This window comes from Canis lupus, chromosome 23, assembly GCF_048164855.1.
Source record: "Canis lupus baileyi chromosome 23, mCanLup2.hap1, whole genome shotgun sequence".
Lineage (NCBI taxonomy): Eukaryota > Metazoa > Chordata > Mammalia > Carnivora > Canidae > Canis > Canis lupus.
In genome coordinates this window covers 28,779,651-28,795,679 of record NC_132860.1, presented here as the reverse complement: position 1 = coordinate 28,795,679, position 16,029 = coordinate 28,779,651, and the positions used below count along the sequence as shown (strand labels likewise).

Below are 16,029 nucleotides of genomic sequence, written 5' to 3'. Positions count from 1 at the left end.
AAAATTTAGAAACACATCCACATACATATGGAAACTTATTATACACTAGAGGAAGCATTATCAATTAGTAAGGAAAAGACATACTTCAAACATCCTTAAAGAATTGGCTGTTATAGCGTTGTATGGTGACAGAAGGTAGGTAACTACACTTGTGAGCACAGCATAACATATATAGGTACTGAAACACAACATTGTACCCCTGAAACTATTGTAACATTGTGAGTCAGCTATACTCTCAAATTAAAAAAAAAAAAAAAAAAAAAAGGAATTGGGTGTTTATATGGAAAAAAAAACTAGGCCTTTTTCTGTATTAAGATTTGCATGGTGCTATAAGACAAGGAAAAGTGACCAACCAAAAAGGGATTTCTTTTCTCCATAAAAAGAATTCTAAATATGATGAAAAAAAATCACAAAAATTAAAAGTTGACAAATTCTAGAGGCAGACTGGTACAGCAGCCCCACAATGTCATTAATGGTCCAGGTTCTTTCTTTCTTTTTTAAAATTTATTTATTCATAAGAAAAAGAGAGAGAGAAGGAAAGAGAGAATGAACAGGGGGGAGGGGCAGAGGAAGAGGGAGAGAATCCCAAGCAGACTTCCCAATGAGATGAGAGCCTGGTGAGGTGCTTGATCCCATGACCCCGAGATCACGACCCGAGACCATGACCAGATCCAAAACCAAGGATGCTCAACTGACTGAGCCACCCATGCACCCCTGGTCTGGGTTCTTTCTGTCTGTCCCTCCACAATCTTTAACTTGCAACTTCTGTCTTTAAGATTGTCACCTCATGGAAGCAAGAAGGTGGGTGATTCACCTCTAGTTTCTATTTTTCAGAAAAGAAGAAACAGAAGAAAAAAGGGAGGAAGTGGTGGAAGGGAAAATACTCAATGTTTTCCCAGAAATCTTTAGCGGTCTTCTGCTTATACCTTTGGCCACGAAGAAGTCCAGATAGGTGGACCTGCATTGAAACAACTTGGGCATTTTGTAAGTAGAGTAGAAGGGTAATCTGCCACACAACTTTACATGGTACACAAAAGATAGATTGAAAATACAGAGATGAAAACTTTTAAAAGGCCGTAGAGGAGAATATCCTTATAACTAACGTCAGAGTAGGGAAGAGTTCTTAAAGATGCAAAAAGCATCAACTTTGATTAATACCTTTGAAAAAAATGTTAAACCTCTATGTGTCAAAATATATTATAAACAACATTAAAAGGTAACCATGCACTGGGTGATCTCTGTAACACACAGAAGCCATGAGTGATTAATATATAGGATATTTAATGAACTCATATAAAATCATCCTTTAAACAACCTAACAGAGAAATCGGCAGAAGATATGAACAGGTAATACACAAAAACTCCAATAGGCAATAAGCACATAAAAAGATACTCAATCTTCCTAGTATTCACATTTAAACACTCATAATTTAACATTTACACCCACCAGGTTGACAAAAGTTTAAAAGTCTAGTAATTCTAAATATCAGGGAGGACATTGAGAAACAAGAACTCTCACATATCACAGATGGGCACGTAAATTGGCATAACCACTTTGGAGAGCAAGTTGTTTTTATTTATTGGAAGATGCATGTATTGTATGGCCTAGAAATTTTACGTCTGAGTTATTAACCCTAGCGAAATGCTCTCACATGGGCTATGGAGACACACATAAGGAAAACTATGTTGTACTATTTCTAATAGCTAAAATGTTGAAATAATCTAACTATTCCTCAGTGAAGGAATAGATTTTTTTAAGTGGCTTATCATACAGTGGACTGCTGGAGAGCAGTTAAGATGGCCTAACTAGTTTTATCAACATGGATGAATTTCAAACTCCTATTGATGAGGGGGAAAAGCACATCGTAAGGTTTCATAAAGTTTGACACCATTCAGAAAAATAGTCAAGTACATAAATGTTTAATACACATGAATTTAATTAATTTATTTAATGCATACATACACATGCATACACATGTGTACACGCGTATTAATAAATGTGCAGAAACATGCATCTGCACCATCTTCCACATGGTGGTAACATTGGAGGAACGAAGTCAGGGTGTGTGCTCATTGTGGAATTTAACATGTGCCTGTGTCATTTTATATAAGGTAGCTGCAGAGACACCACCAAGGGCCTCCCACTGAGAAACAATGGAACAGTTTGATCATTAAAATAAAAAGTGATAGTAATGGATTAAAGCCATTGAAAAAAATAAGAATTCATTAATCCATGCTGGTATAAACAATGCTGCCAACTAATAAATGTAGAAGGAATAATGGAGTTAGAGAATCACTTATTTGGCAAACATCGTAGTAATAATTATCTCAGGCAACAGCCATCAATAGTTGTTAAAACTCATGGATGAAAATTTGATGAGTAAGAGGAGATCTCCAGAGTCTCAAAGTACCTGGCTTTAGTATACTACTGAAGAAATTGGGAATATTTATCCTGAGAAAAGATCAGGGGATATAACAGTTGTTTTTTAATATAACTTTAAATGCTGTCATATGTGATCTCAAGGCAAGATGGAAATTGCAAGAATTCCTATTTTGGCTCATTATAAGGAAGAATTTTTTAGCCTGCAATAGTAAGTTAAATTAAAAAAAAGGTTCAGAAACATATTAAATTATTCCCAGACTCTAGGAATTTTAACATTCATGTATTCTAGGATTCTAGAACTGTATCATTCTATTATTCTGAGATTCTAGGACTCCAAATATGATTGTAAGAGTCTCATTCTTATATTTTAATTCCAGGATACAAAGATTTCATGTTTGGTATAATCCCCATTTCTGTGGTCATACCAATCACAGAAAAAGCTCTGAGGTATTTGACTCTAAATCTTACCTAGTTTCATGACTAGAAATCCAAATGCATTGGCCCTTCCTACCCAACCTTTTTAACTGGGATCAGCTCTCCGCTGGTTATGTTCCTGAAGATAGAGCGAAGGCTTCCAACATTTCACCCTAAAATATACTACTTCTAGTAGGTTTTTGCCATGTATCTTTTTACATACTAGGAAGTTCTACCTTGCTAAGAGTTTTTTAAATTAATTAAAAGGTGTCAACTTTTATCACATTTTCCAAAATATATCTATGTAAAATGATTGTGTGATGTTTCTATTGAATCTATTAGCATGGTATTATATCTACAGATTTTCTGTTATTAAACCAGTGTTCATTCTTGGATAAACATAACTTAATATTGATAAATCATGATTTGTATATATAATTCTGAATTGTTTGCTAACATTTCTTTTAAGATTTTATATCTATGATTGGCTTATAAGTTTTCTTCTTCATATTATGCTTTTCTAGTTTGTCTCAGTACATCTATTATATTGGCTTTCTAAACTGGAAGCAAAAGTTTTCCACTGTTTTCTGTTTAATGGAATAATTTACATAACATGCAGGTAGTTCTATCCAGGTTTTGTGAGATTCACTTATAAAATCAAATAAATCACATATTTTTTAATGTTGTTTGGTTTTTCTTTGTAGGCAGATTTATAACTATAGATTCAATTTATTGAACTATTCAGGTTTTCTAGTTCTTCTTAAATCAATTTTAATAAGTTATATTTTTTCCTAAGATTTACTTATTCCCCCCGAAGTGTGTTAGTTATCTCTTGCTGCATAAGATGTCACCCCCAAACTTCAATGCAATCCTCATGAAAATCCCAGCAAGTTATTTTGTGGATATCAATAAACTGATTTTAAAGTTTATACAGAGCCAAAAGACCCAGAATAGCCAGCACAACACTGAAAGAGAAGAACAAAGCTGGAGGACTGACACTACCTGACTTCAAGACTTACTATAAAGCTACAATAATCAGGACAGTGTAGTACTGGTGAAGGAAGAGGCAAATAGATCAATAGAACAGAATAGAGTACTCAAGAATAGACCTTACATGAGTATAGTCAACTGATCTTTGACAAAGGAGCAAAGGCAACACAGTGAAGAAAAGGTAGTCTTTTCAACAAATGGTGCTGCAACGACTACACGCCCGCATGATAATAAAAAGCGGGGGGGGGGAACTAGATATTAGTTGTTCACAAAACTTATAGATCTATATATGTAAAATATGAAACTATAAAACTCCTAGAAGATAACACAGGAGAAAATCTATGACCCTGGATATGGCAGTGACTTTTTAGGCACAGTCCATTAAAGAAAAAATTGATAAGTTGTATTTCATTTAAAATTAAACACTTCCGGGGTGCTTGGGTGGTTCAGTGGGTTAAAAATCTAACTTTGGCTCAGGCCATGATCCTCAGGGTCCTGGGATGGAGCCCAGGTCTGGCTCCCCACTCAGTGGAGAGTCTGTTTCTCCCTCTCCCTCTGCCCCCCAATCCCACCGCTCATGTGCACATGCTCTCTCTCTCTCTCTCTCTCTCAAATAAATACAATCCTTTTAAAAATTAAATTAAAGTAAAGTAAACACTTGTGCTCTGCAAAAGACACCGTCAAGAGAATGAGAAGACAAGCCACAGACTGGGAGAAAATATTTGCAAAAGGCATATCTGATAAAGGACTATTATCCAAAATAGAGTAAGAATTCTTTTTTTTAAAACATTTTATTTATTTATTCATGAGAGACACAGAGAGAGAGGCAGAGACACAGGCAGAGAGAGAAGCAGGCTCCATGCAGGAAGCCTGATGTGGGACTTGATCCTGGGACCCCAGGATCATGCCCTGGGCCAAAGGGAGGCGCCCAACTGCTGAGCCACCCAGGCATCCCTAGAGTAAGAATTCTTAAAACTCAGAATAAGAAAATGAACAATCTGATTTAAAAATAGGCAGAAGCCCTGAGCAGACACCTTACCAAAGAAGATGTACAAATAGTAAATCAGCATAAGAAAATGCCCCACACCATATGTCATTAGGTAAATGCAAATTCAGAAAACAGTAAGATACTACTACACACCTATTAGAATGGCCAGAATCTGGAACACTGGCTTCACCAAATGCTGGTGAGGATGTAGAGCAACAAAGAACTCTCATTGTTGGTAGGAATGCAAATGATGCAGCCACTTTGGAAGTCAGTTTGGTGGTTTCTTACAAAACTAAATATAGTCTTATCATAAGATGCAGTAATCATGCTCCTTCGTATTTACTCAAATGAGTTGAAAATCTATTTCAGTAGAAACACTTGCACGTGGATGTTTATAGCGGTTTTATTTATCTGTTCCAGAACTTGGAAGCCAGGATATCCCTCAGTGAGTGAATGGATACGTTAACTGTGATATATTCAATGAAATGTTATTTAGTGCTAAAAAGAAATGAGCCATCAAGCCATATAAAGACATGGAGGAAGCTTACATGTACATTACTAAGTGGAAGAAGCCAATCTGAAACAGCTCCATACTGTAGGGTTCCAATTATATGATATTCTGGAAAAGGTAAAACCATGGAGACAGTAAGAAGATCAGTGGTTGCCAGGGGTCAGAGGAAGGGAGGAATGAATCTGCAGAGCAGAGAGGATTTTTTTAGGCAGTAAAATTATTTTGTATAATACTATGATGGTGGATACATGGTATTACACATTTGTCAAACCCATAGAAAATGAAACACCAAGAGTAAACCCTAATGTAGACTATGGACTGGGTGAGGTAGCATCACTGTGGACTCATCAATCATAATAAATGTACCATTCTAGTATAGGATGTTGATAGTGGGGGAAGCTGTGTGGGTGCAGGAGAAGAGGTATGCAGGAACTCTCTGCAGTTTCTTTGTTTTAAGATTTTATTTATTTATGACAGACACAGAGAGGGGGAGAGAGAGAGAGAGAGAGAGAGAGAGAGAGAGAGAGAGAGAGGCAGAGACACAGGCAGAGGGAGAAGCAGGCTCCATGCAGGGAGCCTGACGTGGGACTCAATCCTGGGTCTCCAGGATCAGGCCCTGGGCTGAAGGTGGTGTTAAACCACTGAACCACCCGGGCTGCCCCCTCTGCAGTTTCTGCTCAATTTTGCTGTGATCCTAAAACTTCTCTAAAAAAGTTTATTTAAAATAAATACATAGGGATGCCTGGGCAGCTCAGTGATTGAGCATCTGTCTTCAGCTCATGGTGAAGTCAAGGAAGTCAAGGAAGTCAAGACCATTGTAGGCCATCCTGGAAGTTAGCTACCCCATTAGGTTTTACAAATTTATCAGCAGAAAGTAATTCTTAGCATTTGCCAATCATTCTTTAAACATCTGCTGTACCTGCAAGTACCTGCAACTGTTTCTCTTTACAATTCTAAAATTGTTTGGTTTTGTTTCTGGATAAGCCTGTCAGAGATTTGTCTAAGTTAAGGCAGAAGTTTGACAGTCTCTAATGTATGGTCATTTTATATTTAATTACTTTGCTATTTTCTTTATATTTTTCCCCTTCCTTTGTTTGGTTTGTTCTGTACTATTTCTAACTTCTTGAGTTTAGTCACTAGAGTATTTTTAATCATTTTTGTTTCTAAATATGTATTTAGGTTATACATGTCTCTGTGAATATTGTTTTTAGCTGTAGCCCATAAAATTTGATATGCAATGTTTTCATTTTTCTTTCAGCTCTGATTATTTTCTAGTATCCAATATAATTTCTTTTTGAACTCAGTAGTCAATTTTGAAGTATTTTTTCTTTGTTTTATTTCTTTTAAGATTTTATTTTTATTTTTTTAAATTTTATTTATTTGTTCATGAAAGATACAGAGGGATAGAGAGAGGCAAAGACATAGGCAGAGAGAGAAGCAGGCTCCATGCAGGGAGCCGGACGTGGTACTCAATCCCGGTCTCCAGGATTATGCCCTGGGCTGCAGGCAGACGCCAAACCGCTGAGCCACTCGGGCTGCCCTAAATAAAATCTTTAAAGAAAATAATAAATAAAAATAAATAAAGTGTCTGCTTTCCACTGGGGTCGTGATCCCAGAGTCTTGGGATTGCGTCTCACATCGGGTTCCCTGCCTAGCAGGGAGTCTGCTTCTCCCTCTCCCACTCTCCCTGCTTGTATTCTCTCACTCTGTCTCGGTCAAATAAATAAATAAAATCTTTTTAAAAATGTCTAAATACGTGGAGGTTTGTGACTATCTCATGTTATTGGTTCCTACTACCATTGTACTCTCACCAGAAAACGGGATTTGTTTGTCTTCGGTAATTGTTTATATTTGCCTTGTGGCTTCATACATGGTCAATTTTTATACATTCCTTGTAAGTTTGGAAAGAATGTATATTCTCTAATTGTTGAATATAAGGTCCATTAGATCCACTTTATTGTTTAAATCTTCTACATTCCTGGGTTCCCTGGGTGGCTCAGTGGTTTGGTGTCTGCCTTTGGCCCAGGGCATAATCCTGGAGTCCTGGGATCGAGTCCCATGTCGGGCTCCCTGCGTGGAGCCTGCGTCTCCCTCTGCCTATGTTTCTGCCCCCCTCCCGCCCCCGCGCCCGTGTCTCTCATGAATAAATAAGTAAAATCTTTAAAAAATTAATTAATCTTCTACATTCCTAACATTTTATGTGTTTGTTTTACCAGTTATTTAGACGTGTTAAAAAAAAATCTCTCCAATAATGAGGATGAATTTATTATTTCTTCTTAAAATTCTACCAAGTTTTGCTTTATATGTTTTTTTTTTTTTTAGATTTTATTTATTTATTCATGAGAGACACAGAGAGAGAGACAGAGACAGAGACACAGGCAGAGAGAGAAGCAGGCTCCATGCAGGGAGCTTGACCTAGGATTGGATCCCAGGACTCCAGAATCACGCCCTGGGCTGAAAGCAGGCACTTAACCGCTGAGCCACCCAGGGATCCCCTGCTTTATATGTTTTGAAGCTATATTGTTAGATGCAAACTATGTTATATATTTCTGGTGAATTGTTTCTTCTATTTTTATGTGATGGCCACTTATAAAAAAAATTTTTTTAAAGACTATTTATTCATGAGAAACACAGAGAGAGAGAGAGAGAGGCAGAGACACAGGCAGAGGGAGAAGAAGCAGGCTCCATGCAGGGAGCCTGATGCAGGACTCCATCCTGGGACTCCAGGATCACGCCCTGGGCTGAAGGCAGGCACTAAACCGCTGAGCCACCCAGGGATCCCTAAAAAAAATTTTTTTTTAAGTAATCTCTACACTCAACATGGGGGTCAAACTCATGACCCCGAGGTCAAGAGTTGCTCACGCCACATACTGAGCCAGCCAGGTGCCACTGTAATGACCATTTTTATTTTCAGTAATGCTTTTTGTTTTAAGACCAATTTTGCCTGATAGCAATGTAACTGTACAGCTTTCTTTTGGTTATTTTATTTTCTACCATGTCTTTTCCTATCATATCCCCCCACCCATGTTTATGTGTCAAATGTCTTTTTTTTTTAAAGATTTATTTATTTGGGTGCCTGGGTGGCTCAGTCTATTAGGCATCTGCCTTTGGCTCAGGTTGTGATCCCAGGTTCCTGGGACGGAGCCCCACATCTGGCTCCCTGCTCATGGAGAGCCTGCTTCTCCCACTACTCCTCCTCTCTGTTCATGCTCTCTCTCTGGCTCACACTCTCTCTCTGTCAAATAAATTTATTTGTGTGAGTGCAAGCAGTGGGAGGGGCAGAGGAAGAGTGAGAGAACTTCAAACAGACTCCTTGCTGAGTGATGCAGGTGCAAGGGGGTCAGGGGCTTAGGATCTCAGGACCCTAAGATCATGACCTGAGTCAAAACCAAGAGTCCAAAGCTAAACCAACTGAGCCACCCAGGCGCCCCATATGTGTCAATATGTTTTAATGAAAACAATGTATGTTTGCATTTTGCTTTGTTTTGTGTTTTTTTTTCCAATCTTACATTCTCTGTCTTTTAATCAGAGAATTCTGATTATTTACATTTACCCTCAATCACTGATATATTTGTAAATATTTCTGCACTTTATATTGTTTTTGCTATTTGCCATGTTTTTCTTTGCTTATTTTTACCCTTTTTCTGGCCCTAATGAAGTTTTCTATGTTCCTTTTTCTTTCTTCTAATGTGTATTTTTAAGCTGATAAACATTTTAGGCTAATAAGTTAATCAGTACCTCTACTCTCCTTACAAGGAAATAACGACCCTAGAATACTTGAAATCTGATCACTCCCTCCCATCAGACATGATATTATTTTCCTGTATTTTACTTCCATGCTGTTTTCATATCCCTCAAGTTAGTTTAAGCATGGCCAGATCCAAATGTTCAAATGACTAATATACTAAAATAGAGACCTTCAAAGCAGTGGTCCAAACAAGAGAGAAGTGTTACTTCTTTCTCACATAACATTTGAGAAGCAGTCAAGTGGTCTGAGACTGTTAGGCAGTCAGGGGGTTGCAGTACTTTGGTAAATAGGTCTGGGTCACATAGTCAACTCTGGAAGGTGGATTAATCCCATCCAAATCATATGAACTTGAAGTCAGAAAGGAATGTTCCCCAAAAGTCAAATAAGGAGGCACTGTCCTAAGCAAGCCATGTTAACAGATAACCATTAGGTTTATCTGTACTGGAGTGCCTGGGTGGCTCAGTTGGTTAAGCATCTGCTTTCAGCTCAGGTCATGGTCCCAGGGTCCTGGGATCAAGCCCCACATCAGGATCTCTGCTCGGTGAAGGACCTGCTTCTCCCTTTCCTTCTGCCTACTTGTGTTAGTGCTCTCTCTCTCCCTATCAAATAAATAAATAAAATCTTTTTTTTAAAAGATTTATCTATCCTATCAGGCCATTCAGTGGTTCAAGAAGATTGTACCATTGAATGTGTTTTAAAAATCCAAATGAATGGGGCACCTGGGTGGCTCAGTGGTTGAGCGTCTGCCTTTGGCTCAGGTCATGATCTCTGGGGTCCTGGGATCGAGTCCCACATCAGGTTCCCTGTAGGAAGCCTGCTTCTCCTTCTGCCTATGTTTCTGTGTTTCTTATGAATAAATAAATAAAATATTTATTTAAAAAATCTAAATTAATGAATATGGAAGGTGATATAGATAATGATGTTGTCTGGAACACTCTTACACTTCTGATAGGAGGGGTTCTACTCATCTCTCCTTAGTCATTTAACACCTTGAGAATGAACCATTGATACACTGACCATACTGTTTGCTAAGTATTTGTTTGTCTGTCTCCCGGTTCTCCATAACATACCCTCTCTAATTGAGGGCTCCCTGAGTGCTAGGATTCGTTTGTATTCCACAGTGTCCAGAGTACCAAGAGGGCATCAGGACTAGACTTGCTGCTTGAAACAAAGGTAAAGTCTCAACAACTCTCAGTTTCCCCTTCTCATTTCTAGTTGCCTTGAAAATCACTATTGGAAAGCTGTCAGCCAAATCCCATGGAGTTCTGCAGAATTGAGGGTCAGACCAGATTATGTTGTTTTTAGAACTGTATCTCCTAGTGACGGGAAAACAGTGCCAGGCATCATTTTATTTGTGGAACTCAAATCAAATCATAAAAAAACAAAGACCCAAGTAGGAGGAAGTTCAACATATAATGTATTAATCAGAGTTGCTTCTCATCCTGTTTGATTCAAAGGTTAAAACAACAACAACAACAAAACCCAGCGGTGTTTTGCTGTCAGTTCCCAATCTAAACACATAAATGACTTTCTTCCCCAGAAACACCAATGCCTCCAGCTTACTTGATGCTGAAAACTCTGACTCTCTTGGAGAGAAACAGACCTGAAGGTCAGTGAATGTTGCTAGGGATGGAGAGTAGAAGACAGTGCAGGAAATATAAATGGAGGGCAATCAAGACAAGGCCAAAAGGCACTTGGAAAAATAAGAGGTCTTCTTAGAGAAGGTGTCCAAGTGGCTCTCTTGCTTGGGAAGCTCCACGTAGGCTTTCCTGGGTGGGTCCTTTGAATACTAATAGCTACCATTCATCGAACCGTTGCTATATGCCAGATGTGGTAGTAAGTATTTTTAGTGCATTATCTCATTTTAATTCTCAAAAAAACCTTGCAAGTTCAGAATTGGTACCCCTGTTCACAGCTAAAAGTAAAGATCAGAAAGGTGCAGTGATAGGTCTGTGGCCATACAGCTAAGGAATGTAAAAGTCAGAATTTGAATCACTGTGGATTCAATTTGACTCAAAGATTCCACTCTGAGTCCTTAACTATCTTCACAAAACCATTTTGAGATTGCTCTTATTTCTTCCATTCTACAAATGAGGCTACTGAGGCCCAGGGATGACCTAACTTGCCCAAGTGACACAGAAGTAAGTGTCAGAGCCAAATCAAGCTTGCCTGACTCCAAAGTCTACTGTGCCTCCTAGGTAGAGGAAGAACAAAAGCCAGGGATCAGGAACGGGCAGTAGGTCTCTGCATTAGGCCCTACCCTGTCCTAGGACATTGTCCCCTTACTTCCTTTCCACCCTCAACTTTTACACTTAGGCCCCTTTCAAGAATTTTCTTTCCCCTGTCTCTCCCACGTATGGCCCCTGAGCTGACTAGGGACTGGGTAGTTCTTGGGAGGCACTAAGACACCCTTCCCGGAAAGGTCCTCTCGTAAAGGAACAGCTAGGGCACCCCCAGCCTGGGGATTCACATCCCTACACATCTGAGCAAGGTTTGTGAATGACCGACAAGTGCTTGGATCAGGAGCCAGCCAAACTGGAGTTCAAATCCCGCCCCAGGAACTGGCCAATAACACCAGCTTTCTTTTTAAAAAGCATCTATTCCGGGACAGACATTTCACTAGGGATATCTTTCATATTTTAAAAATTGAATCTCCTCTCCTCCATGACTGGCCCTATTTTACAAAAGAGCCTGAGGCTCCTGGAGGGGAAGCGACCAGGGTAAGGACGGCAAGTCGTCCCCAGCCTGGGACTTGAACCCACCTAGGCCCCAGATTCTGCTGTTGCCTAGGAGCCGAGGAGGGAGGAGCTCCCAGAGCGCAGGGGGGAGGGAAAGAGCGAGAGCGAGCTCCCGGCAGCGCGCGCTGACGACAGCAGGTGATTTTTTTCTGCAGCGCGCTTTCTCTCCCGGCGTCTTCCCTGGATTTTTTTTTTTTTTTCCCTGCCGAGCAGTAGATAAGGGTGGGGCCGCTTCCCTGCAGCAGACACGGAGCGGCAGTGGCTGCGGCACCATCGGGAGAAGCGGCCGCAGCAATGCTCGGTCTCCGCTGGAGGTGATCGCCTCCGAGCCCTTTCTAGGTGGCTGGCTGCGACGGGACGCCTCGGAGAGGGGGAGCAGAGCCTCGTCCGTGGCCCCTGAGGCCACCCTGCTCGGCCCTTCCTCCACGCCATGGCTTAAGCCCGCAGCCACCTCGCCTCGCGTCGCCTCGCTTGGCCGGGGTCCGCCGCCGCCGCCGCCGCCGCAGGGAGGGGCGCGACCCAGACGCCCTCGCCCGGGGACCCCGGGACGCTGTGTGTCTCGCCCAGCGCTGCCGCAGCAGACTGCGCTCCCAAGACCTTTGCGGGCGGCTTCCGGAGGCGTCTGCAGCCGGTAATCAATCGGGGGACTTTACGGACTTTTGTCCCGGTGATAGCTTGACCTTCCTGGGTGCTCTCTGAGGGAGAAGAGGAGGTAGCTCGGGCCGCCGAGGGAAAGGCTGTGGGAGCCGGACTGGCTGGTCGAGTGCCGAGGGACTGAAGTGAGGTTAGAGACTTGCTTTAGAACCACAAAAAAGAAAGAGGGAGGGCCAGCTTTGCAGCCCGCATCATGGCGTGGCCGTGCATCACGCGGGCCTGCTGCATCGCCCGCTTCTGGAACCAGCTGGACAAGGCGGACATCGCCGTGCCACTGGTTTTCACCAAGTACTCGGAGGCCACCGAGGCCCCCAGCGCCCCGCCGCAGCCGCCGCAGCCGCCGCAGCCGGCGCACGCGCCCCCCTCGGCGCGGGCGGTCGCCATAGAGACGCAGCCGGCCCAGGGCGAGTTGGATGCAGTTGCCCGGGCAACGGGGCCGGCGCCCGGGCCTAGCGGCGATCGCGAGGCGGCGGCGCCCCCCGGCCGCGGCGCGCCCGGCGCCGGCCCCGGCCCGGGCTCCGGCTCCACCTCGAGCGCGGGCCCCGCGGACTCGGTGATGCGTCAGGACTACCGCGCCTGGAAGGTGCAGCGGCCCGAGCCGAGCTGCCGGCCGCGCAGCGAGTACCAGCCCTCCGACGCGCCCTTCGAGCGCGAGACCCAGTACCAGAAGGACTTCCGCGCCTGGCCGCTGCCGCGCCGCGGGGACCACCCGTGGATCCCCAAGCCCGTGCAGATCCCCGCGTCCTCCCAGGCGTCGGGGCCCATCCTCGGGGCGTCCAAGCGCCGGCCGCAGAGCCAGGAGCGCTGGCCCGCGCAGGCCGCCGCCGAGGCCCCGGAGCAGGAGGCGACCCCTGGCGGCGCCGGGGGCCCCGCGGCGGGAAAGCCCTCGGGTGGGGACGAGCGCGACACACGCAGGAAGCCCGGGCCCGCCTGGATGCTGCGCCGCGCCGAGGGGCAGGGGCCGGAGCCGACGCCGCCGCCGGCAGCCCAGGCCCAGGCCCAGGCCCAGGCCCAGGCCCAGGCCGCGGCCCCCGAGGCGGGCAAGGGGCGTGCAGCGGCCGACGCCCTCAACAGGCAAATCCGCGAGGAGGTGGCGAGTGCGGCGGGCAGCTCCTACAGGTGAGACTCGGGCCGCAGCTCGGGCCACCCGGCAGGCCACGCTTCCCCTTCGCTGAGGCCGCCCCGCGCCGGTTCTGCGCGCCGCAGGCGCCCCGGGGCCCCTCCCTCCAGGCCACACCCTCGCCCCCGCCGCGCCCCGATACCCCCCAGGGCTGACTTCTTTCTGCTCGCTCTTAAGTGAAAGAGCTCTTAAGTCGGTACTAGGCATCCCGGCCGGCCCAGGGCTTTCCCTTTACCACCTTAGCTCCTCTCCCCCGACCCCCGACCCCCGTCCCACCCCACACCCCCACCTGCTCAACAGAGACCCTTTGCAGTTTCTTGCAGGCTGTGCCATTACGCCCCACCCACCTCACTAGCTGCATTGGCCTGGATGCCGCCACTCGCTGGCTCAGCTCTTGCCCACCCTCCATGGGCCTTTCCGAAGGGCCCCATCCTCCTAGAAGAAGTGGCCCGCCCCCTCCAGCTTCACTTGGCCTTTCATCCTTCCCTCCCTCTCTTGGTCCCTGGGAAACATCCAAGCACCACACCCTTTTCTCGATTCCCCACAGGGCTCTTATAGATCACCCTCCTCCACCTACCATCAGGCTTTGAAGTCAGATTTATTCCTCCTCCTGGTAGCTGTGACACACTGAGCACGTTTCTTAACTTTTCCGGGCCTCAGATTCTTATGTGTAAAATGTGATTGATAATAGATTGTTCTCCTAGAATTGCTTATTCATTTATTAATCAAATATTAAACTTTGACATATTTTTGAACACCTACTATATGCCAGGCGCTGCACTAGACATTGTGAGGTTACATGAGATGGCCCAGGAGAATTGTGCCTGGCACATAGTAGGTGATTAGAATGCCTTAGCGCCATTACGGTCTTGTGTCTGATGCCTCATTGTTCTGATTTCCACTTCCTAGATACCTCCAGCCTTCTCCCCATTGATGCATTTCCTTTCTCCTTTCCCTTTATGTTCTTCAGTTGTGTTGCTCATTCTGTTACCGCCAAGAACCCCCTCTTTAGCATTTAAATTCCCTGTAAATGAATGCCTTCAAGAAAGCACATACCATTTTCTCTTGCTCTCTCCCTCCCTCCCTCCCTCCCTCCCTCCCTATCTCTCTCCCTCCCTCCCTCTTCCTTTACGTCTCCCTCTCTCCATCCTTCTAGAATTCTCCCTGTGCTGCAGCCTCAGCCCTTCCAAATTGCTTTCTCACCCTTTGTACATCCAGTATCATTTTTGAATGCTTAGCTCTCCATCCTCTCCTTATGTTTCAACCCAGATCAAGCAGCTGAGAGATCACATTTGACTCAGAACGTGTAACATTGGGTTTTAGGGTCTCTGGGGAAAAGGATGTGCATGATGAATAATTGAGCCAGAGGTGTTCAAAATGGGGTCCTTCATCAATGCCAGAGCCAGTTGTCTCCTTCCTGCAGGAGACTGTGGTTGGGAGGACTGCAGAGTTAGTGTCTTTTGCCAAAACCCTGTATGTAGCCTCCTATCAGACTGATGTCTTTCTCCAGTGAACATAACAACCACTCCCTCATATGCTGAGGGAAGCATAGCAGAGATAGATATCCTCTCTTTTTAAGGCAAAAATTCATCTGTCTCCCAGGTTTTGACTCTAGAAAGAATTTCCCAATGAGAAGGAGCAGCAAATATTTGGCTCCTACTCCATCTTCCTGAATTCTACCTCCACCTGGCATTTCTCTCTTGGTTTATTGTTATCATGACCACAGTGGTCCCCCCTAGGAGTGCACTCCTTTTTTCTTTTCTTTTCTTTTCTTTTCTTTTCTTTTCTTTTCTTTTCTTTTCTTTTCTTTTTTTTTTTTTTTTGGCTTTGGGTCAGGCAAGATCCTTTTCCTTGGTTCACAGCCATCAGGAGTGGAATTTTCATGGTATCTTTATGCGACTACCAAAGGAAGATCAAAAAGAAAAGAAGGAAACAAGGAAGGGGCATAAAAAACAAAGCCAAGATGTAGTTTTGTGATTCCACCATGACCTTCTTGTTTACAAGGCAGGCCCTACTTCATTCCCAGAGAACCCTAAGATGGCCCAACATTGCAGATTTCTAATCTGGCTTCCTCGTCTTCCTGCTCCCATTCTACTACCCTGTGGCAGGTGGAACCTTAACATTCAACAATGAAGGGTACTACCCTTCCTCACCACCACAGAATCCATGCCAATCAAGAGAGATCCCAAATTCTCAAATCTCCTTTGGTCGTCCTACGCAGTTTATGTTTCCAAGTCAGCAGGACTTGCTTTGTCCGTGAGAAATTGGCTAGACAGTCAAGGGATGACCTACCCTTCGGATACAACCCACTCCAAATATATTGGCTTACATCTTTGTTCCGTATGGCCTCTTCCCCGAAAACACCACCTTAACTGTACAGTACGAAGTCAGGTTTTACAGTTAGAATTATACTCATACTGCAAGTGATGGGATTGATTGGGGGAAGGCTCTGCTGTTGCAGCTGGTGAGAATGATTATTTTTA

General features: G+C 44.0%; 1 protein-coding gene across 4 annotated transcripts in view; it reads left to right on the top strand.

The window, feature by feature from the left end:
* Window positions 1–11,956: 11,956 nt before the first annotated feature.
* The window catches only part of MAP6 (microtubule associated protein 6), a 68,539-nt gene continuing 64,466 nt past the window's right edge, over window positions 11,957–16,029 (top strand). The window contains exon 1 of one of the 4 annotated variants that reach the window (XM_072794692.1): window positions 11,957–13,545. In XM_072794692.1, the coding sequence (XP_072650793.1) occupies window positions 12,620–13,545 (926 nt within the window). In that variant the 5' untranslated portion in view covers window positions 11,957–12,619. The remainder of the gene's footprint in view (window positions 13,546–16,029) is intronic. The other 3 variants (XM_072794687.1, XM_072794675.1, XM_072794678.1) reach the window with 3 other exon arrangements.